General features: G+C 41.7%; 1 protein-coding gene across 4 annotated transcripts; it reads right to left on the bottom strand.

Moving 5' to 3' along the window:
• Window positions 1-1,891: 1,891 nt before the first annotated feature.
• LOC115107937 (ubiquitin carboxyl-terminal hydrolase 37-like) lies at window positions 1,892-24,026 on the bottom strand. Of its 4 annotated transcripts, XM_065011800.1 has the most exons (26): window positions 23,696-24,026; window positions 22,741-23,488; window positions 20,254-20,348; window positions 18,503-18,710; window positions 18,193-18,358; window positions 17,967-18,055; window positions 17,758-17,873; window positions 14,820-14,897; window positions 14,456-14,544; window positions 14,183-14,276; window positions 13,896-14,051; window positions 13,522-13,653; window positions 13,115-13,238; window positions 12,795-13,018; window positions 12,437-12,554; window positions 12,217-12,296; window positions 11,843-12,007; window positions 11,593-11,643; window positions 11,283-11,418; window positions 10,933-11,158; window positions 10,499-10,659; window positions 9,564-9,624; window positions 9,325-9,440; window positions 5,911-5,980; window positions 5,466-5,604; window positions 1,892-4,848 (listed from the first exon to the last, which is right to left on the bottom strand). In XM_065011800.1, the coding sequence occupies exons 4-26, from the start codon at window positions 18,674-18,676 to the stop codon at window positions 4,758-4,760; spliced, it is 2,856 nt and encodes a 951-aa protein (XP_064867872.1). In that variant the 5' UTR covers window positions 18,677-18,710; window positions 20,254-20,348; window positions 22,741-23,488; window positions 23,696-24,026; the 3' UTR covers window positions 1,892-4,757. The 4 variants fall into 4 exon arrangements, with proteins under 4 accessions (XP_064867872.1, XP_029487585.1, XP_029487594.1 ...); XM_029631725.2 differs by lacking the exon at window positions 20,254-20,348; XM_029631734.2 differs by lacking the exon at window positions 20,254-20,348 and having other exon boundaries at window positions 23,284-23,488.
• Between the last annotated feature and the right edge of the window lie 996 nt (window positions 24,027-25,022).

The raw sequence follows: 25,022 nt of genomic DNA, 5'->3' as shown, positions 1-25,022 counted from the left end.
CCCATACCTGTTATTTGACCATGCTGGTCATTTATGAACATTTGAACATCTTGGCCATGTTCTGTTATAATCTCCACCCGGCACAGCCAGAAGAGGTTTCTTCCTAGGTTTTGGCCTTTCTAGGGAGTTTTTCCTAGCCAACGTGCTTCAACTCCTGCATTGTTTGCTGTTTGGGGTTTTAGGCTGGGTTTCTGTACAGCACTTTGAGATAGCAGCTGATGTACGAAGGGCTATATAAATACATTTGATTTGATTAATCAAATTTGAAATTCTACATAATTTCAACCACTCAATGTGGAATTTAATGTAATTTCAATGTGTACATAGTTCTGATGATTATGTTGAAATTAGTGATGTAACAACATCCTGTTAGTCAGGTTAAGTCGATGTATTTAAGTTGAAGTTTTACCCTGTTGACAACGCTGGTTGAAATGCGATAAAGTAGGCTACTGGCTGACATTTTTCAAATCCAATGTATTTTCCAGGTTGATTCTGCGTCAGAATACGTTAACAAAATACATTGAAAATGATTCAACCAGTGTGTGTCCAGTGGGATATGAAAATGTTTCAATGATTGAAAGATTTCCCTTTTAACAGTTGTCTATCTGTACTCCCAGATGCTGCAGAAGGAAAGCTACATTCTGAATGAGCTCCTCAGATTCCCTAGCAGACACCTGGTGCCTCTGACCAAGACAGGTGACCGACCACCAAGAATAACCACCTGTAATGGAAGGACTACGAAATTAATTTTGCATTGAATGGATTTTGAAACTTGCACAGACGACTCCTTGACCATTAATTAACTGTCCATTTCCAAAAGTGATAGTCACGGACAATGTCAGCCATTTTATGATTGTTGATAGCCTATTACCTACGGAACTAGACAGACTACTCTATTTTCACAATCAAACTGCACTACTGACTGTGGACACTACTTATAACATGACATTGATTTAAAAAAAAATCTAAAACTGGTTTTCGCATACATTTTTATTAAAATGCACTCTAGGAAGAATCAAATACTGGAGCCTGAACAACTAAAAAGCTCTGCTAATCCACTTTGCTTTCCATATCAGACACTCACATAAAACGTGACTCCCGTTCAATCTCCTCACTTAATGCAAGCAGGAGACCAGAAAATAGCTAGCCAAACCCTAATCTTAGCAAAAGCATGTCTAAAAAAGATGTGAATACTGGCCTTGTCAGATGGAGAGAAAAAAAAGACATCTGAGCCGACATTTTAAAATGCTTTGCTAAAATATACTTAAAAATATACGCAACACGTAAAGTGTTGGTCTCATGTTTCATGAGCTGAAATAAAAAGAACCGAGAATTTTTCCATATTCACAAAAAGCTTATTTCGCTCAAATGTTACACCAGCTGTGCCAGGAGGAATGGGCCAAAAGTCACCCAATTTATTGTGGGAAGCTTGTGGAAGGCTACCCAAAACGTTTGACCCAAGTTAGACAATTTAAAGGCAATGTTACCAAATACTAATTGCGTGTATGTGAACTTCTCACCCACTGGGAATGTGATGAAAGAAATAAAAGCTGAAATAAATAAATCATTCTCTCTACTGTTATTCTGACATTAAACATTCTTATAATAAAGTGATGATCCTAACTGACCTAAGACAGGGAATTTGTACTAGGATTAAATGTCAGGAACTGTGAAAAACTGAATTTAATTGTATTTGGCTATGGTGTATGTAAACTTCCGACTTCAACTGTATAAACTACCAGGTCTTTACTGGGAGGCATTAGGATCAGGTATTTCAAACTTTTCTTGCCCAGGGACCAGCAACCCTGGGACCACCCCATCATGTTAACCAAAAAAAAGTAACATCTTATCAGTTGAATGATAATGGCTAGAAGTAAAACTTTTTTAAATGTTGAGATTTGGTAAACATTTATTATTTTGACCTAAACACAGTTCATTGGAAGAGGAAGTGTAAACTCTAGTCTATTAGCTAGAAAAGGTAGTGTACCTTGGTGGCATTGAGAAAATGTTGCTGCTGTAAAGCAATTTTCATCAATTCTACACATTTTTACATTGAGCTGAGAAAGCTTTGCTGTTTTGATGCCAAACGAACATTTCTGGAAATTTGCATTGAGCCGAGAGACAATTTTGCTGTTTTAATTCTATGCATTTTGCCATGGCTAATGCTATGTTCCTTTGCTCAAACATTTAAAAAAAAAAATCAATAGTGATGTGCCCTGAACAGCTGTTTTTTTCTGACTTTTATTTGATTGTTAGTTCCCAAAAGACAGCACTATAAAAAAATAGAGTTCAATATCTTTTCTGCATGCTTTCAATCTAGTTGTTAGTTTAATTTGGGTAAAAATTACCACTTAAGATGGCCCGCCTAAGAATTGCTCTATACAGAAAAGAAACCTGTAATTAGCTCCAATTACAAATTTCCTACAGGGATAGTTTTGAGATTTTGTCATGAAGCCATTTATCTACTTTCCCCAGTCGGATGAAGAGCGACAGCTATTTTTGTACACGTTGTAATTTCGCTAATGCTAGATAGTGTTGGCTCATGAAACTACCTCCCAACTTCCATACTAGACGCAGACATAAAAATGGTATCCACGATGATATTGTTGCAGCTAGCGATATTCATAAAATAATATTTCACACCTAAGCAAAAAAAATCTAAATATTGTTCATCCAAAAAAGAAACAAAATATACAGACCCCAGTTTGAAAACCCCTACACTAGGGAACCCCTATGATTGTAAGCTTACAAAAGACAAGCGACTGTTTAGCTTAAGATTTATAAAACATGAATAAAACAGCAACAAACAGTCCATAAGTAAATAATTGAAAGAAATTGCAAACTTCCTTTATCACCCAACTCAAATGAACAGACTTGAAACAAATACAAGCAGAATTGGCAAATCCATGCCACAAAATAAATATTGCGCCACATTTCGCGGCATACAGTGCATTCGGAAAGTATTCAGACCCCTTCCCCACATTTTGTTACAGCCTTATTCTAAAATGGATGAAATAAATACAAATCCTCAATCTACACAATACCCCATAATGAGAAAGCAAAAGCGGGTTTAGATTTGTGGTGTGAAAATGAACTATCCCATTTTACATAAGCATTCAGACCCTTTGCTACGAGACCCAAAATTGAGCTCATGTACATCCCGTTTTCATTGATCATCCTTTATGTTGATACCAGTTGGAGTCCACCTATGGTAAATTCAATTGATTGGACATGATTTGGAAAGGCACACACGTCCATACAAGGTCCCACAGTTGACAGTGCATGTCAGAGCAAAAACCAAGCCATGAGGTTGAAGGATTGTGTCGAAGCACAGATCTGGGGAAGTGTACCAAAACATTCCTGCAGTATTAAAGGTCCCCAAGAAAAGTGGCCTCCATCCATTCTTAAATGAAAGAATTTTGGAAGCACCAGGATTCTTCCTAGAGCTGGCCGCCCAGCCAAACTGAGCAATTGGGGGAGAAGCGCCTTGGTCAGAGAGATGATCAAGAACTCGATGGTCACTCTGACAGAGCTCTAGAGTTCCTCTGTGGAGATGAGAACCTTCCAGAAGGACAACCATCTCTGCAGCATACCAATCAGGCCTTTATGGTAGAGTGACCAGACGGAAGCCACTCCTCAGTAAAAAGCATGACAGCCCGCTTGGAGTTTGCCAAAAGGCATCTAAAGGACTCAGACCATGAGAAACAAGATGCTCTGGTCTGATGAAACCAAGATTGAACTCTTTGGCCTGAATGCCAAGCCTCACATCTAGAGGAAAACTGGAACTATCCCTACAGTGAAGCATGGTGGTGGCAGCATCATGCTGTGATGTTTTTCAGCTGCATGGACTGGGAGACTAGTCAGGATAGAGGGAAAGATGAACGGTGCAAAGTATAGAGAGATCCTTGATGAAAACCTGCTCCAGAGTGCCCAGGACCTCAGGCGAAGGTTCACCTTCCAACCGGAAAACGATCCTAAGCACACAGCCAAGACAATGCAGGAGTGGCTTCAGGACAAGTCTCTGAATGTCCTTGAGTGGCCCAGCCGGAGCTCGGAAGTGAACACGATTTTACATTTCTAAAATCCTGATTTTGCTGGTCATTGTGTGTGTAGTTTGATGAGGGAAAAAAACAATTTAATTCATTTTAGAATAAGGCTGTAACATAACAAAATGTGGAAGAAGTCCAGGTGTCTGAATACTTTCCAAATGCACTGTATAGAACAAAAAAAGTACACCCTCCTTACCCTAAACTATATTTTAGAATACATTTAAATTATATTGGAAATAAAAAGTAAAAACCATACAATCCAAGGAGCACCAGCATCTGACACATACGATTTAATTTCTTAAATGCATGACAGTTAATATCATGTGTGCCAAGAAATACTATATTACAACAACAAATCATAGAAAATTAAATAAAGAAGCCTGAAAAGTTCAGGGCTAATATCTCTCAGTGTTTAATAAACAAAGAACAGTCTCTTTTCTTTCTTTTGAGAGCACCGTCTCTCATTTCCGAACAGACCTGGCGAGAAGGACGTTGGCTGTGTGTGCTGACGTCTGAGCCTGCCTTCGCGACAGAAGCTACCATGGCCTGTTGTTTTGTTTTAAAAAAGCACAAAGTGCCTGAAGACAGAAAAATGTGGATGGTGATCAGTAGTACTGGAGAAAGGTTCTCCTTCATCCCAAACCCGACCCATCTGTTGGGGAGAGCTCAGTGTGTTGGTTGGTGTGTGACTGATGACAGACTGGTGGCTCAGAGGGGCTGCAGGACAGTCCTCCCTGCCTCAGAGGCTCCTCCACTGGCCCCTGTCCTTTCTAGCTCAGACAGCTCCTCAAACACATCCCTGAGGAGAAGGTACACACACACACACAAACACACACACACAGCAGTCAAGGCACGGCTCACTGAAACAAATCCACACCCCTTACAGTGGGTTCCAGTGCATAATATGATACACACATTACATTAATTTCCCCACAATATCTCCCACCATAAGTGAATGTACAACTTTAGTTTTATTAATGTTCTGATATTAAAACCCAACAGCAAACTTCTAGTTACCAGACAGTTTCACTTTGCCAGTTAATTTTTTTCTGACAAAACAGAAAGAAATTTCAACAAATAATATTTTCTTATAGCATGAAAGACGGGATATTTTGTTCCAGCTTCTGCTCAGAGTTGCCAATCGTATGGACAACCCTGCTTACTAGAGCTGGGTCTCTCTCAGCCTCCACTGCATTATAAATCAGTCACACAGACAGACTGGTATAGGGCATATAGTGGGAGGCTGGTGGTTTTTCCCTTACCATAAGAGAACAGAGTTGTGATCAGTAGGAGACACTGTAGAAAAACATTTTGCAACTGGAAATGAAAATCTGCTTCCGTATTGGACAAATTTCACATTGTTGCCCTAATGAACATAACCCAGCACACAACTGAAACTGGTAGAGGGAGACTAACTTGTGCATGTAGAAAAAGATGTATCCGCTGCGGTCACGGTCTCTCTGCACCGTGGCCTCTTGCGTGCGCGACACATCCAGGTCGTTGTAGGTCAGCCACGACTGCTTCTTCATGTCGTACACGTCGCTGATGTAATGGCCTGAGGGCCCGGAGATAGAATTATAGGTTAATATTAGACTACAAATATACAGTGTTGCTGCCTCAGCTGACAAATTTTCCATTTATGCTTTACATTTTAATTTAATTTTTTTTTTTTTACAGATTGATTATCTGTGGCTCCTGCTAACACAGTAGTGTGTTATGAGATCAGTCGATACCAAAACAAAATCATAACATTCACATCTCTTACTCCGCTATTTGTGGTTACCAGAAATGAGTGCATCTCGTAGCTTGGCCATATACTGTATCTTAGCAGACTGTGGTCTATAGGCAGGGCAGTGCTTACCAGAGGAGGAGCTGCTCCCGATGTGACTGACTACACTGATCAGCCGGAACGAGTTGGCCAAGTCTCCACTCTGGGAACAAGAAAGGAAGGTGTTCAGCTGGGCCGTTTCTCCCTACTTAATCTTAGACACCCAGAACTAAATTGGTGCGAAGTTGTGCCAGATGCTTTATTGAGTTCTTGGGGGACATGTTAGAAAAGACACTAACAAGACTAGCAAAGACTCCACTCATCTTGGGCGATATACCGTTATACCTGGGTATTTTGAAACACAGACGGTATGATTTAAAGCAATTATTGAGATGATTGTCACTGACAACCAGCCATTCACAGTGGTGTCTGACGTTGGTTTTCAGCGGCTGATTACTCTTGCTGAACCCTGTACAGGATCAAAGAGGAAACATTTTACTGCACAGAAATGCAAGATAAAACACATGAGAGTTGAGATGAAAGTGAAGAATCTGGTGACACCAGTGAACGCTCCACACATGGCATTCACAACTGACTGCTGGTCGGGCACAACAGAGTCCCTTGATGAGCCTTACTGGACATTTCTTTGGCAATGTCTGAACAAGAAAGCAGATTGTGCTGAATGTCAAGACTATGACTGGATCACACACAGGAAACTACATCAGAGAGATGTTTTTGACCATGTTAGAATACTGGGACATCCACACAGAATGTGTAGTGTTGGTCCTCAGGGACAGTGGGGCAAACATGGTGAAAGGTATGAGACTGGCAGAGTTTCCAGACTTCAGCTACAGTGCACACACCCTACAGCTTGTAATCAATGATGGCCTATCCAGTCAGAGAGCTGTGCTAGACATTAATGCCATGTTGAAGAGCTGTGAAACTCACTTTGACCACTCTGTACTGGCCAAACAGAGGCTGAGGTCCATTCAGGAAGAGCTTGGGCCTTCCCAAACACAGCATCATCCAAGCAGTTTAAACTCGCTGGAACTTAACACTACACATGTTGCAGAGGATGTTTGAACAGAGGCGTGCACTGAATGTGTATGCAGGTGAATACGGACACGTCAGCAGTTTGTCTGCTGAAGCGTCTACAGTGGGACATTGTCTCTAACTCAATTGAGAGACTGGCACCTATGGAGGCGACACTGGAGATGAGCCACTCCAACTCTACAGCCACACATGCATCATCCCCACTGTGTCGCTGCTGAAGCTGCAGCAGGAGGGTTCTTCTACTCAAGGCGTCAAAACTTTAAGGAAGACCATGTTGGACAGTCTGACGAGGCGGTTCTCCAAGGCCGAGGAGACAAAGTGCCTGTTGCTGGCTGGCAACTGTCCTGGATCCACGTTACAAGAGAGCTCTGGCCTACTAAGGAAACCAAATCCCAGAGCCACAGCAGAAGGGACGAGTGAAGAGGAAGACCCAGAACCAGGTGCAAAGAGTTAAAGAGTCCGGAATAGATCAGCCACCCAGTCTGGTGGACAGCCTCTATAAAAACTGTGCATTGTCTATAAAGGCTAGACTCTCAGCCTAACAGTCAGTCAAGACTGGTGGGCTGACAGTCTAACTATTGCAAATAATGAATCGATATTAAATGAACACGATTGTTTGAAGAAATGACCAAGTCTCTCTCAGTACTGAATTTCCACGACACCCGTCATTGACAGAAAGAGCAGCTTGCCTTTGGAGTGGTGGAAGCAGAATGAGGACAGATTACAATCACCCAGAAAGAAGTTTGTCCCCCACCTTCTTCGGGCCCAAGCGAGAGAGTGTTCAGTGAGGTGGGGATCATTTATGATAAGCGAAAGAGCAGACTGACAGGGGAACATGCAGACAAGCACTGCTTTCTGCACTACAACCTAAAACTTCTTAACTGGGAATATTGAAGACTCATGTTTAAAGGAACCACCAGCTTCCATATGTTCTCATGTAATGAGCAAGAAACTTAAACGGTAGCTTTTTTTTTTTACATGGCACATATTGCACTTTTACTTGCTTCTCCAACACTTTGTTTTTGCATTATTTAAACCAAATTGAACATGTTTCATAATTTATTTGAGACTAAATTTATTTGATTTATGTATTATATTAAGTTAAAATAAAAGTGTTCATTTTATAGTATTGTTGTAATTGTCATTCCAAATATATATAACATTTGGCTGATGAATCGTATCGGCTTTTTTTTGGTCCAGTAATAATCGGTATCGGTGTTGAAAAAAAAAAAATCACAAAATCGGTCGACCTCTAGTACACACCATTGAAACTGTAACTTCTATTTGCAACCACAAAGATAGCCGCCGGTCCACCCACCGTCAACTTAATTGGTCATGTGTATTCTATTATCTACATTTCTATGATTTCAAAATCGGTTTCCTATGGAGGATTGACAGTATAACTTAAAACAGATATTCCCATTCAAGGTCAACATTCTATGATGTGTGCACCATTTTAGTACATTTCATCCGCCAAAATAAGACACCTACCATGTATGCAAGAGCATGCTGTGTTTCAACCGATGGCAGGCACAACAAACACCTCAGATTATGTCAAATAGTCTGCGCATCTCCATGCATAACTTCTAGTGGTTGATCAACTGTATTGCAAGCAAATATTGTTCTTTTGGGGGAAATTGAGGTGTTTGATGTACGGGAATTATAATAATGGTAGGCTAATAAAAACATTAAAACGTAGGCCTAATGATAAAACAGATGCATTTGCCGTTGGTAAGGAGATCACATAGCAGCATGTTCCCTAATATATTTATTTTACTTTTATTATATAGACCTAAATCATAATCATATTGCGGGACATGTCTCCTTTTCTGACATGACTGGTTAATTTCTGCTACACAACAAATATTACGCTACCATTTAGCCATCTCTCATTCAATAGCCAAGCATGCTTGAAAGTAAATAGACCGGTAGTCTATTTAAAATATTTGACAGTATTGTTTGGCTACAGTATCGCGATAGGAGTGCGACATCGTAGTCTATTTAATCTCAGAGCCTATACGAAAGCAAGAGAAACAAAATACTGAACAATTTGTATTTTCCATAGAAGTGTGGCCTGTAGAATTTCATTTTAAAAGATTTAAAAACATTCTGCCCATACTTCTACAGAAATCTGATCAAATTGCATTTTTTAGAAACTATCATGGTCCAGTTTCAACATCTTCAAATCATACAGCAAATGAAGATGTTTTTGTTACCATAAAATTGCATTTTCCAGGCGGGGATGTAAAGCTCGCCACGAGCGCACAAACATCGCAGGGCTCTGATTAAAGCAATGAAAACATGCGTATATGTTGCATACGACCGTTTGAGAAATCCCAATAATTTGTTGCCACGCAAATCCTAGGAATTGTGTGAAATGTATGCAGTTGATAAATGACACTAACCTGGTGAAGGTTAGTGGTGAGGGAGAAAAGTAGGAGGGAGACTTCGTACCTCAGCATTTCTCTTCAGATCCTCGGTCTCTGCATCGCTGTACTCCATATCCAGCACCTCCTCGTTCCCAGAGTCCTCGTCTGAACACAGCAGCTCCGGCAACGAATTGTTGAACTCTGGGACGGCGGAGAAAAACGAGGGAAAATCAAGACATGTAAAAATGTGCAAACATACACACTTCTTTACTTTAGTGAAGCTGCGTATTGGCATAAAAAGGGGGAGCAGTGTCTATGCTGTACCTTGCAGGCTGAGCTCTGTGGCTCTCTTCAGGTCGTCGTCCTCCCTCATCTCTTGGGCTTCCTGTAGGAGAAACCACACGTTGCAAAGGTCAAGTTTGCATCGTGGTGATGCAATAACCGGGTGTCCTGTCCGGCTCTATCAAAGGTTCACATAGGTAACATTGGCCCTATAGTTTTTTTCTTCCCACCTTTATTTAACCAGGTAAGCTAGTTGAGAACAAGTTCTCATTTACAACTGCGACCTGGCCAAGATAAAGCAAAGCAGTGCGACACAAACACAAGAGTTACACATGGAATAAACAAGCGTACAGTCAATAACACATTAGAACAAAAATTAAGTCTATATACAGTGTGTTCAAATGGCGTGAGGTAGGCAATAAATAGGCCATAGTAACGAGGTAATTACAATTTAGCAGATTAACACTGGAGTGATAAATGAGCAGATGATGATGTGCAAGTAGAGATACTGGTGTGCAAAATAGAAGAAAAGTCAATAAAAACAATATGGGGATGAGGTACGTAGATTGGGTGGGCTATTTACAGATGGGACTATGTACAGCAGCAATCGGTTAGCTGCTCAGATAGCTCATGTTTAAAGTTGGTGAGGGAAATAAAAGTCTCCAGCTTCAGCGATTTTTGCAATTCGTTCCAGTCACTGGCAGCAGGGAACTGGAAGGAAAGGCAGCCAAAAGGAGGTGTTGGTTTTGGGGGTGACTAGTGAGATATACCTGCTGGAGCATGTGTTAGTGACGGTGGGTCTGAGCTCAAGACAGATTGTTTTTTTTGTGGATCACAAAAACATTACAGAAGCATTAGCCTACATTACAAAAACGTTGGTGAACCACCAACATCAGGTTTCCCCTACAGTAAAATGTCTAATGGTAGAGCTGTATAGGGGGTCTCTCTCTAATGTCCTAGTGTGTGTTGAGTCTTACATGCTCCTGCAGGCTCTGGGCTAGGGCTTGCTGCAGCTCCTGCTCCTCCCTCTCCTGCTCCAGGCCATACTGCTGCACCCAGTCCAGATCCCCCTGCACCCCCTCGGGGGTTTGGTTCTCCTTGTTCTCGTCCATGGTCAGGTCCAGGGAGTCCAGCACGTCTACACACACACACACACACACACACACACACACACACACACACAGATACACACTCTGTTTTGCATGAGTTGGTAAAACCAGAGGCTTCTGCATGCGTGTTATATAATTCAAGTTTATAGTCTTAAAAATAGCATAGTTCAATGAAATGAATGGGCATCTAGTAACTAACTACAGAGAGCTGTTTTGGTGTGTAGTCTCAAAATCATTTTAGTGAACTGTTTAAGCCTTTCCCTCCTGGCTGGTGTGTCTGTGTTTCTGAGATTGGTGGTTACCTGCAGACGGCTTAGTGTCCGTCTCCAGCAGGTCTGGGCGGTAGTTCATCTCCTGGGCGTCGGCGTCGCCGAAGCCCGTGTCAGGGCTGCTGGTTGGCTCGTCCTCAGGGGCGTGGCAGGAGAGCCCAGCGTCCTGGCGACTCATCTCCAGCACCGCCGCCAGCATTTCCTCATCGTTGATGCTGTTGAAGTCTGACGCGTCTGTGTGGTGGACGCCTCGCTGGACCTAAACACAGCCAGAGCTCATCATGTCACACGCTAAACACAGTGTTCTTTCAACCTGGCCCCGCACGTGTCAGCGGTTAGGGTGTAGTAATGTATATCCCCCCCAATCCCTCTGGTGCCCCAACCTCATCTGCTCTGTCGTCGGGCAGACAGTCGCTGAGGCGGCGCTTGCGGCTCACCACCTTCCGGCTCAGCTCCTCCTCGCTGTCAGAGTCCACCAGGATAGTGCTGGAGCTGCCCCCCGCCTTCAGAGACAATTTCCTGGTGGAAGGAAATGAAAACAGTAGTTAGAAGAACCAAACATCCACACTTTTGCGCCTCACCAAGGAAACATTGGACTTACAGTGAACATGAACGGCCTTCCTGGGTTGGATGTAAAAGTGGGTTAGTGATTCCATGTTGTTAGTGATTCCATGTTGTTAGAGACTGGCTTACCGAAGTAGTGAGGAGGAGTTCACCGACTGGGAGGCCTTCAGTGTTCGTGACCTGTACAATGTTTTTTTTATTTTTATATATAAAACAGAGCGTGGTAGGTTAGAAAACAAAATATTCACGTAATGTGATAAATGTCCAAATAACGTTGAAGACCCGTCTGTGTGGTGACTTCAAAAGAAAAAGTGAACATTGTCCCAACAATTTGACAGTCTCCAAGTGTGCTTGTGTGTGTGTGTGGGGGGGTTCTTACATGGCGGCGTTTGCGCTCCAGCCCAGACTGAGTGGGGGTCGAGTGGCGTCCGTGCAGTGGGACAGCAGCGTGAGGTAGCGGGGGATCATCACCTGCTGGCCTAGCTTACTGTTCAGTGACAGCTGGGCGTTGAAGCTGTAGCGCTTCAGGTGCAGAATCAGAACTCTGTGTGAGGGAAAGGATAGAAAGCGATGTTGGGTTACCTCTTTCTCATTCAATTTGGTCCTGGCAATGGCACCCTACTCCCGTGCACTATATAGGGAATAGACGGAAATTTCAAATAAGACACAACCCAGGTGAATGATCAGCTTAGTACGGAGTTGGTGTTCTTAACACCAGGGCTAAAGATCCCCGCTGTAGACAAATGGGAGCACCTGGGGAGTCGGCTGAATTTATGAGTCACTGTCGCCACTTTCCCACTGCACTTCTCACACGAATACTCGAATTCCTCAATCTGGAATACACAGAAAGAAAATGTAGCTCATCTACGTGATATTATGATTTAAATACTATGTGCACTGTTTCATTGCCTTCAGTGGATATATATATACACATATGGACATGTGGTGGTTTGTGGGGACAGTGGTCACACACCCTGAAGAAGAGGTCCAGAGAGTCCTGGATGGACCGGAGAGGGATGGTCTTCTTCCTGCGAGGCAGGTCAATGGACAGGTCGTTGAACTGCTCTCGCTTGGTCACCACCTCACCACAGCTGAAACCACACATAACAGCACCTTTGTTATGATTTGTCGTTAATAACATGACATCCAGTGAGTCTTTAGAACAATTTCATATGCTTTGTAGAGGTAACATCACAAAAACTAAAAGGAATGGACTCAAGAGAAAATCTTGACATATTTGTATGTAATGGAGATCCGTTATTTTATTTACCATCAAGGAAGAGACTTACCACCCAGGAATCCACAGTCTGAAAAGGGGGCAACTCACTTACTCTTTGCAGGTGATGGTGTGCTGCACCTCAAACTCCATGTTAACCACCACAGGACAGGTGTAGATGCGCGAGGTGTTCGCTTCCTCCCCGGGCCGGGCTGCGGCCGCCTGCTGGGGAGGCTCATCCCACGCGGCCGCTGCCGACTCGCTTTTCCAGCTCTTGTTCATTTTCTCCACGTCCTCCTTCAGCTGGTCCAGGCACTGGCTCAGAAACTCATGGGCATCCTATAGAGAGAGAGAATGAGGAAGTCACCATGTGAGCGAATATACAGAGCCGCGTAAGAGTCTAAATGGTGGTGGTGTTAATATTGTAGGTCTTACGTTCTGCATGTATCCGGAGAAGCGCTCGGCGGTGGAGGAGATGGCACTCTTCACTCTCCTCAGCAGGTCTTTCTTCACCTCGGGGCACGAGATGTCCTTCTTGGCCAGCAAGTGGGCAAAGCGTCTGCATGCACAGGGAGAAGGGGAGGGGAGGGGGGTTGGGGGTCCATAAGGGCGCAGGGCAGTTGCACAAGTCAGCTAAGCAGTTAATTTGGTAAATGACATCACTAAGCTACCAAAACAGATTTTTAAATGGTACATCCCTTGGAAAAAGTAGAAATCTTTTGTGTTTAAGAAGAAACAAGGTGAGGACATTTGAAGAACTGATCAAACTATTGACAGTTTCCTATATTCAGTTATGGGGTTAGCTGAAGAGGCTGACTGATGAAACACTAACAGCAGCCTACCTGAGCAGGGCGTTGAATGGGACCTTCTTCCATGGGATTCCCTGCTTCAGCAGATCATTGGAGAATGATGGCAGGCTGAAAAGAGACTGGAGGATGGCGTTCATGTAACACGTGTTGCCCAGGTTGGAGAATCTGCAGCAAAGATGTTAAGAGGACATTTGAGTTATACTCTATATCCGTACCACCACTACAACCATTGGTGGTAAGAATACATGTTGTGACATGGAAGTGTCTGTACTGGCATACTGATAACAAGCATGAACAGTTACAGTAAATTACTAACTTCTGGTAGTTAGGCAGCACTAGAACAGCTCCTCATTGACTATGGAGGTTAACTTCAGAATCACCACTATAACCCTGAGGTGTCTCCTTACCCTTGCAGTGGAGGCTGGGGCTGGGCCAGAGTGGACGGTCTCGGTTTGTTCCAGCCACCGTAGTCCAGAGTGGGGCGCACTTTCTTTAAGGGGGTTGAGTGATTGGGTAACATGAGACTTCTCTTAGCCGAGGTGGTCTGGGATGTAGTGGATGGCCTGTGGGGGGGGGGAATAAATGTTGAGGAACTAAAGGTGTGGCAGCATCTTAAAAATACATTCTAATGCATCATTAACAACAATGGAACAACCTGGTTAAATAAAGGTAAAACATTTATTTTTTACTTTACCTGTCTAGAAAGGATTGACTCGCGGAGTAATCTTTGGTCGCCGATCGGCTGCCGTAGAATGACGTGGGCTGAAGTGGTGCCTGGACCAGTGAAACTGTTGGCAAAGCCAGACAGTTATCAGACGTGTACATGACTCTGCAACAAAATTTCCTCATGGGGACAATAAAGTCAGTAATGTCAGGTAAAGATAGGGCGTCTGGAGACGCTTCTGTTCTAGTCTGGAGAAGGACATCCCCACTTTGTATGTGTAGCAGACTGACTGAGGGTCTTCACCTGAGCTACGGTTCTCCTCCGCCTGTTTCAGCTTGTCTTTGCAGCTCAGCAGAAATTTCCTGGAGGGGTCCGACGTGGCCTTGTTGTTGCTGATAAAAAGTAAGATTAAAGAGAACAGTTTAAATTAAGTGGAGCACAATGGTTTCACTACCATTGCCCCAAATTTATTTCCCATGGTATGTATAATAGTGTTCATATCCCAGTAATGGTAGCAGTGTATGGTGCATTCCTGGTCAATATCGGTCAGTGGACTACAGACAAGACATTTTCATAGGACAGCATTTCAATTCCTAAATTGACAGGAAGGGATGTGAAATCAACCTAAAACTTTGCTTGGTAGAGTAACATATTGCCTTTGTCATACCTGGATGAGTCATTCTCCTTGGGGTAGTCCTCAGTCAGGTCACAGTCAAAGATGTGGAGTCTCTTCCTCTTCTCATTCCTGAGGGGGCAAACACAGCATTAAGATTGGTTACGAGACCAATAAATACAAAAAAAACTAATGCCACTGTCAAGTGTAGAAATGTTCTCTCAGGGGAAAGGCTAGTGAGAGGGGAGGAGATTTGGGACAGAGGTTGTGTTGCAAAGTGGTCCTGTGACTCATTTGGTAGAGCATTGAGATTACAACGTCAAGAGTTGTGGGTTCGATTCCCGTTGGGGCCACACATGTAAAATGTATGCACGCATTACTAAATCACATTGGATAAAAGCGTCTGCTAAATGACATGCAGTGAGGTCCAAAAGTATTTGGACAGTGAATTATTATTTTGGTGTTGTTTTAGCTCTGTACTCCAGCACTTTGGATTTGAAATGTTGCAATGACTATGGAGTAGAGGTCAACCGATTAATCGGAATGGCCGATTAATTAGGGCCGATTTCAGGTTTTCATAACAATTGGAAATGGGTATTTTTGGGTGCAGATTTGCCACCCCCAAAAATGTATACCTTTATTTAACTAGGCAATTCGGTTAAGAACACATTCTTATTTTCAATGACGCCCTAGGAATGGTGGGTTAACTGCCTCGTTCAGGGGAAGAACGACAGATTTTTACCTTGTCAGCTCGGGGGACCCAATCTTGCAACCTTACAGTTAACTAGTTCAACGCAATAACGACCTGCCTCTCGTTGCACTCCACAAGGAGACTGACTGCCTGTTACGCGAATGCAGTAAGCCAAGGTAAGTTGAATCATAATCACTAGTTAACTACACATGGTTTATGATATTACTAGATATTATCTAGCATGTCCTGCGTTGCATATAATCTGACTGAGCATACAAGCATCTAAGTATCTGACCGAGTGGTGGTAGGCAGAAGCAGGAGCGTAAACATTCATTCAAACAGCACTTTCTTTGAGTTTTGCCAGCAGCTCTTCGTTGTGCGTCAAGCATTGGCGCTGTTTATGACTTCAAGCCTATCAACTCCCGAGATGAGGCTGGTGTAACCGAAGTGAAATGGCTAGCTAGTTAGCGCGCGCTAATAGTGTTTCAAACGTCACTCGCTCTGAGCCTTCTAGTAGTAGTTCCCCTTGCTCTGCATGGGTAATGCTGCTTCAATGGTAGCTGTTGTCGTTGTGTTGCTGGTTCGAGCCCAGGGAGGAGCGAGGAGAGGGACAGAAGATATACTGTTACACTGGCCTATAAGAACATCCAATAGTCAAAGGTTCATGAAATACAAATGGTATAGAGGGAAATAGTCCTATAATTCCTATAATAACTACAAACTAAAACTTCTTACCTGGGAATATTGTTAAAGATGTTAAAAAGGAACCACCAGCCTTCATATGTTCTCATGTTCTGAGCCAGGAACTGAAACGTTAGCTTTCATACATAGCACATATTGCACTTTTACTTTCTTCTCCAACACTTTGTTTTTGCATTATTTAAACCAAATTGAACACGTTTCATTATTTACTTGAGGCTAAATTGATTTTATTGATGTATTATATTAAGTTAAAATAAGTTTTCATTCAGTATTGTTGTAATTGTCATTATTACAAATAAAAATTGGCATCTGCTTTTTTTGGTCCTCGAATAATCGGTATCGAAAAATCATAATTGGTCGACCTCTACTACGGAGGTTAAAGTTTAGACTGTCAGCTTTAATTTGAGGGTATTTTCATCAAGGATTGGAACCGGTTCAGTGAACAGAACACTAGAAAATAACATTTGTTAAGGAACAGAATAAGAACAAATGTGATCTATACTGTTCCAGAACAGAACCGTTATTTTAAAGGCATGGGAACCGGTTAACTTCTTTGGGACTGGGGGCAGTATTGAGTAGCTTGGATGAATAAGGTGCCCAGAGTAAACTGCCTGCTACTCAGGCCCAAAAGCTAGAATATGCATATAATGAGTAGATTTGGATAGAAAACACTCTGAAGTTTCTAAAATGGTTTGAATGATGTCTGAGTATAACAGAACTCATAAGGCAGGCAAAAACCAGAGAAATAAATCCAACCAGGAAGTGGGAAATCTGAGGTTTGTAGGTTTAAGTCTTTGCCTATCCAATATACAGTGTCTATGGGGTCGTATTGCACGTCCTAAGGCTTCCACTAGATGTCAACAGTCTTTAGAACCTGGTTTCAGGCTTCTACTATGAAGGGGGAGCGAATAAGAGCTGTCTGGCAGAATGCCATGAGCTAAATCATACACACGGCCGTGAGAGCGAGCAGCGTTCCCTTTCATTTCGAAAGACAAAGGAATTGTCCGGTTGGAATATCGAAGATTCATGATAAAAACATCCTAAAGATTGATTCTATACATTGGTTGACATGTTTCTATGAACTGTAATAGAACTTTTTTTTACTTTGTCTGAACTAAGTGCTCACGCATTGTGCATTTGGATTACTGTACTGAACGCGAACAAAAAGGATGTATTTGGACATAAATGGAACAAAACAAACATTTATTGTGGAACTGGGATTCCTGGGAGTGCATTCCGATGAAGATCAAAGGTAAGTGAATATTTATAATTTGTGACACATCTCCTTGGTTGGAAAATGGCTGTATGTTTTTCTGGCTAGGAGCTGACCTAACATAATTGTATGGTGTGCTTTTACCGTAAAGCCTTTTTGAAATCTGACACAGTGCTTCAAGCCAAATCTCTTCCACCCTCTCTCCCCACCAGCAAAATTGTCATTGCCCTACACTTTCCATCACGTATGTAAACAACTCACTGGGCTATAGCTTGCCCGCTCCATAGCACGCTGCTCTGTCCACACCGCATGATTGGTGAAGTAATTTAATGTGGAGCTAAAAAAAAAAAAGAAGAAGATTTCCCTCTGTAGGAGGGAATGACTACCTGTTCTCAGACAGCCCACTGCGGGCAGGTGTGGAGGTCACTCTGCTGGGGCTACCCAGGGGCTTGCGGGTCGTCGTCTCCTCCCTGTTGTCCACAATGGGTCGCCTGGGTGTTGTCTTGATAAAGAGGCAGAGTTTAAGTGGATGAGCTTGTCAGAGGTACTTAGTGTGGTTTTAAATGACAGGTGTATTCTAAACGCAATTATTTACCTGTCGTTCTCCATGCGGACTGGTCTCATTCTTTACGGATCGATTCCCGAGCACACCAAAGCTGGCACTTCCCTGGGAGGTCTTTAAAACTACCAGAAAACAACACTTACTTTCCAGCAGAGGGACTGGTCCACAGTAAATCATGCTGCAACTTTAAGAAACAGCTTACATAAAAAATATAAAAATGTTAAGACTTAATGATCTACAATTTCCAATAGATTGTTACCGGTTGATTTTCCATGCTTCAGCTTTTCAAGGTATTCTTTCATTTTCTCAGCCACAACAGGGGGAACCCTCTCAAGGGTGACTATGCTGTCATCCTTCAGAGTCACCACAATTCGTCTCATAGTGTGTATGGGCTGCATCACGACATTATTCACATTATGGTTGAGCTGAAAGCATAGAAATATATAATGAACATATACATTCAGACTGCCTTAACATACAGAATTTCTCAGCTATTCAAGTCCAATGTAAGCATGCAATTTTGTTACATGAAATGAGCACGTATGGGGGAAAACACTATTATACAATACCTGGAAACTTTTGGCTGCACCACCGGCACTAAACTTCAGGCACAGGTTGACTTTGTTATCCTTCTCAAGAACCTCAAAGGTCCCCTCCTTCCATCGAGTGGTGCCCACATCTATGCTGTTGTAGCGGATTTTGACAACAGCACCACTGGAGAGTTTGGGCACTGCAACTGCCATTGGTGACTGTCAGGGTGGTGCTCTCCAAAATAACCTTAATGGAAGGGAAAAGTAGAAGGACGTATTCTTAAAATATATACAGTGGCAAGAAAAAGTATGTGAACCTTCTGGAATTACCTGGATTTCTGTATAAATTGGTCATAACATTTGATCTGTTCTTCAGCTAAGTCACAACGATAGGAAAACAGTGTTTAACACACAAATTATTGTATTTTTGTCTATATTGAATATATTTAAACATTCACAGAGTAGGTTGTAAAATGTATGTGAACCCCTAGGCTAATGACTTCTCCAAAAGCAAATTGTCCAATCAATGAGACAAGACTTGAGATGTTGGTTAGAGCTGCCTTGCCCTATAAAACAAACTCACAAAATTTGAGTTTGCTATTCACAAGAAGCATTACCTGATGTGAACCATGCCTCGAAAGAATATTACAAATTGTTGACTTGCATAAAGATGGAAAGGGTTACAAAAGTATCTCTAAAAGCCTTTATGTTCATCAGTCCACGGTAAGACAAATTGTCTGTAAATGGAGAAAGTTCAGCACTGTTGCTACGCTCCTAGGAGTGGCTATCCTGCAAAGGTGACTGCAAGAGCACAGAGCAGAATGCTCAATGAGGTTAACTTGAGTGTAGGGGGCTATAAAAAAAAAAAAGTACCCATATGAAACTGCCTATTTCTCAGGCCCAGAATATGCATATAATTGTCAGATTAGGATAGAAAACACTCTGAAGTTTCCAAAACTGTCAAACTATTGTCTGTGAGTATAACAGAACTGATATCGCAGGCGAAAACCTGAGGAAAATCAAAACCAGGAAGTGATGTTTTTCCTGAAAGCTCTCTATTCCATTGGATGCCTTGCCTCCATTTAAAGGGATATCAACCAGATTCCTTTTCCTATGGCTTCCTCAAGGTGTCAGACTTTAGACATAATTTCAGGCTTTTATTTTGAAAAATTAGCGAGAAAGATAACATGCGTCAGTGGATAGCTGGGTGTTCGCAGAGTTTTGCTTGCGTAACAGTGTGGGGCAGCCATGGTCTCTCCCTCTCCTATTGAAAAAGCGACAGTCCCGGTTGATATATTATCGATTATATATTTTAAAAGCAACCTGAGGATTGATTATAAAAAAAACATTTTACATGTTTCTGTGGACATTACGGATACAATTTGGAATTTTCGTCTGCGATGTCGTGACCGCTCGAGCCTGTGGATTTCAGAACATCACCCGCCAAACAAATGGAAGTATTTTGGATATAAAAATATTTATGGAACAAAAAGGAACATTTGTGTAACTGGGAGTCTCATGAGTGCAAACATCCGAAGATCATCTTAAGTAAGCGATTTAATCTATTGTTTTTCTGACTTTCGTGACCAAGTAGAGGTCGACCGATTAATTAGGGCCGATTTCAAGTTTTCATAACAATCGGAAATCTGTATATTTGGGCGCAGATTTTTTTTTTTTTACACCTTTATTTAACTAGGCAAGTCAGTTAAGAACACATTCTTATTTTCAATGAAGGCCTAGGAACGGTGGGTTAACTGCCTTGTTCAGTGGCAGAACGACAGATTTTTTACCTTGTCAGCTCTGGGATTCAATCTTGCAACCTTATGGTTAACTAGTTCCAACGCTCTAACCACCTGCCTCTCATTGCACTCCACGAGGAGCCTGCCTGTAACAAGAATGCAGTAGAAGCCAAGGTAAGTTGCTAGCTAGCATTAAACTTACCTTGTAAAAAAAACAATCAATCAATCACTAGTTAACTACACATGGTTGATGATATTACTAGTTTATGTAGCGTGTCCTGCGTTGCATATAATCAATCGATGCAACGCTGGGGGATGATTTAACAAAAGCGCATTTGCGGACTGAACCTAACTAACCATAAACACCAATGCCTTTCTTAAAATCAATACACAGAAGTATATATTTTTAAACCTGCATATTTAGCTCCCTTCCGTTTTCAGTGGAAGGGACTGGGAGACTAGTCAGGATCGAGGGAAAGATTAACAGAGTTAAGTACAAAATAGATCCTTGACGAAAACCTGCTCCAGAGCACTCAGGACCTCAGTCTGGGTGGGCCTATGACCTCTCAGGCCCACCCTTGCCCAGTCATTGGAAATCCATAGATTAGGGCCTAATAAATTGATTTCAATTGACCGATTTCCTTATATGAACTGTAACTCAGTAAAATCTTCGAAATTGTTGCATTTATGTTTTTGTTCAGTACAAGTATACGTTTTCAAAATGCATACTGCCTTCAGCTCTTGCAAAGTGGTGTGTGACATGCTGATGAAGCCTGCCTTCTGCTGCGGTTTGATCCCACGTTCAAAACAACTGGGATTTTAGTGCATTCAAGACACAACTGGGAAAAATTATATTTGTATGGTCCTCCAACACAGAATTCCAACTCGAGTCTCTTTCTGCAGCAGCAGCTCCTACGCTGTATGATAGATTTTCCACTCAAAGGCCTTGTATCTGTATGCATGTGATAAATAAGATGCATAACGAATATAGCCTACTGTCCACACGCGGCAAACTAATTCCACTAAATTAACCTATAAGACAACCAGTCAAATGTATTTCCATCAATGAATAGGCTAAAAAGCATAATTTCGCGATGGGATTTTTTCCCTTCTCCCGGACAATTAGCCCGTGCCAATATTATTTAGTGGCTTTCCTAAAAAAATATCTGACAAAAGCCAGCTATTATCAGCTAGGAAACCTTCAGGTGGAACAGGGTATTCAGGTGGCACAGGGTTGGGAGTATTTTTGGCACTCTAGGCCTAATCAGTTGGACTACTGAATACAGCATAACTGTGACATAATAATTGGTAATTAATAACACTGCTTTTTGTTCATGACCACCGGACTTTAAATTAATGGGTTTCATTAATAACATTCTTTATAGACTAATTAGCATATTATATTACATTTCTAATTTGCACAAAGTCAGAAAGTTTACTTTCATAAATTGTTTCAACTCAGTTTTGCATAAAGCATTTAATATTGGTTAATAATATGACAATCCTATCTTAAAATGGACTTAATTTACAGCAATTATTTTGTATAATATTGCAAATTCATTTCATAAAACAAAAAATGTGTGCTACATCAGCCCGGACTATGTCATAACAATATGGCCACCATATCTTCAGATATCGGACATATATTGGATGCTTTATTGTCGACAAGGGATTATCAATGACCTGTCCGCGACCCTTTTCGGTCAATTGAAAATAAAACATCTCTGCAATAGTAAATCCTATCCTCATGAAATAAATTGTTCTGTGTTCCTGAAAAGCTGCTCTACAACATGAAATACTTAGTATAACACCAGAACCAAAGTTTAATTAACACCTAACACCCTAATTGTGGCTAAAGTCGCAAGCATAGGTAACATTATTGGTAAATCTAATTGCTGAAATTTAGTTAACAAATTTAGTTGATTTGCATAGGGAACTAACTTTACAGATGGGTATGCTCTCAGATAGCTCTGTAAATGTAGGGTTTAGCTGGATGTCAGAATAGTTTGCGATGTTAGCGTTAACGCTACCTGGTTAATAATTGAACTGGCATAACGATGTTTAGCTACTGCAACGTTATGGAATCGATTGCATGAAAATATGATGAGTTTATATATTCAACTGTATCACCTACTTGTTCAATGTGGACGGTCAGATCAGCTAACGTTAGTTGATAGTCATAAGAATCCAACTAGACGTTACTGATGGCTAGCTAGCTAACAGTTAGGGGGAGGACCCAACCATTACACGCGGGTCAGTTAACTAGCTAACGTTAAGCGACTGTACAGCTAACGTTGGCTTGCTAACGAAACGGGGCCAACTGAATTCTATAAAATGAGATTGATGCCCCCTATCAACTCAGCAAAACACAACTGGGTAGTTGCACATTGAACCTAGTCTAGCCATTTCCCCTGCACGATAGCTGGCTACTAAAAAGGCCGAGGATGTAACGTCTGCTAGCTAACTAACTGGCTAATTTGCCATTTGATGGAGGTGAAAACATCGTCTAAACTTAATTACAAGGCAAAAAACACTTACCCGAATGAAATATCCCTGAACCGAAACTTTTAAAATAAAAAATAAAATATCTCTATATAAGTCCTAAGGGAGTAGTAAATTGTTTTTTTGCCGGCATTCGGTGGCCCCAATATTATTTTGTTGACAGTGTGGTCCACACACACACGACGTTTTCCTACCGTACTCGATGATGGCGGGAATGTGAAAATGTAAAGCGGAAATGATATAGAGGAACCAAAGAGAATGATAGAGGCCTCTACTGGCCAAAAAGGTCATATTAGCCTGAGCATTTGCTGGTTTATTCTACTTTGAGGAATTATGGCAGACTACTGGTGTATTGCCGCCACCTACTGTAAATGGTAGTGAAACAAAATTATATCAATCGCGGGAAAGGGGGTCCTGACATTATACAAACTACAACATTTTTATTAAAAACCCATTCTACTCCTTCACTCACAATTCAAATAACTTCCCTACACAGGCTCAAGGGTCTGTGATGAACATGCATTGTAATGCCTCTGCTGTAAAATCCCAATTTCCCCCAAAACCCTCAATCGCACTCACGACGAAGTCCATTTCCTCAGCTTTTCCACCTTCTTTACATGCAACATTTCAGATTCCCTCTGTTGACCAAGGAATTGTCTCTGGTGTCTCTACTCCTACTATCATTAGTTCTTCAACATCACTCATTTCTTCCACTCTTCTCAATGCCTCCGGATAGGAGACATGCTGGACAGCCCGTATTCTTGCCACCTCTGTCTCCTTCACCCTAACAGGACACACGCATGTTCAATTGCAGAATTTAGGCTCAGCTGGCATACGATAGTCCTCCCTTCTACATACACTTGACACATGGCCATATCATTTGCAGACACAAAGAAAACGTATCATTATTCTCATCAATTTACCCAATGCATCCACGATTTTTAGAGACTTCAAACGGATCTCTCAGGTAACATTGATCCAAAACACTTACTTGGCTTGGATTCCACTACCACTTTTCTTCTCTTATATCGTTTTGTATTTGCCATTGTAAATCCAATATTTTTTTCCTCTCATCTCCACTAGACACGCAATCTGATTCAAACAAAACATCCGCTTCCTCTATTTCCCAACCTTGACCTTCAGTTACAAATACCACAGCCAAGTCCCCATTGCAGGCTTCCACCATTTTCATGTAGTCAACTGGGTGGGACTTCCAACTGCATTTGCTGATCCCTCCTGGTGACCCTGTTGGAGTCATGTCCAGGAAGGATCAGCCAATTGTGAAGAAGAAAATTGACTACTTCAAAATGGAGATTGCCTCAATGGCGCTGCCCATGCTGTCACATACGCAAAACAGAGATACTTTTGAGTAGATGGCAATTTCAATGGGTAATGCGGTGCATTCTGGGAAAACTCAGACAAGTAGATCTCTTCTTCAAGGAATGGGAGTCAATTGGATGCTAGCACAAAAAGCCAACATGAGCATGAATTATGTAAACAAAAAGCTCAACATTACAAATCGTTTCCAGGATTTGAGATAATTAGCTTTGAAATCGTAAAATTACATACTTTTGAAGAAAATAGGCAGATTTCTCAACTCATTCCCTGACTTTTAGACAGGATTGCGTGACGATTAGCTTAGCAACCGCTTGGTGCAGCACAACAACATGAATGCAATTGGTCGACAGTCTGCTGGGCGGGGGGCGTTATATAATTTACTATTCATTGCCAGCTGTGATTCTTATCTCCTCCTTTTCTAATATATCTGGCTATAATGGCACATATACAAAATTGAGTCCTCTATCACTATAACAAGAACACCTATCTCAAGACCCTTTGCAAACACAAGCTCAGCGAAATCAGCATCTTTTAGGTGCATTAAGCTCAAAAAGCTTCAAAATAAAAGTAGTTTGTTACCTTGAACACATAAACACATTTTTTTTTGTAAATGTTGGCTGCCGTTAAAAGGCACTGTAAGACTTACCATAAGCACGTATAACACCCTTATAATGTGTTATTTAGCCTAAATAACAACTATTTTCAGTCTGTTGAAAATGTGCAGAATGTAAATAAATATATGAGAAATTTGAAAGGGCCAGATTCCTTTGTTCTCTTGTGTCTTCATGTCCACTGAGAGGAGCTGTGCTATGAATGTCGTTTAAGCCAAGACGTCACAGTGTCAGAGACAAATATGCTAGGACTGGAAAAAGTTAAACCAATGTGACAGAAACTATACAGCTCTACAGTATAAGTTGTAATTGCCACTTTCATGGCATTGTCACTGAGACGTTGTCACAATGCTCCCTAAATCCTTATGG

Source organism: Oncorhynchus nerka, linkage group LG3, assembly GCF_034236695.1.
Source record: "Oncorhynchus nerka isolate Pitt River linkage group LG3, Oner_Uvic_2.0, whole genome shotgun sequence".
Lineage (NCBI taxonomy): Eukaryota > Metazoa > Chordata > Actinopteri > Salmoniformes > Salmonidae > Oncorhynchus > Oncorhynchus nerka.
Note: the sequence above shows the minus strand (reverse complement) of the source record. Positions and strands in the feature narration are given on the sequence as shown.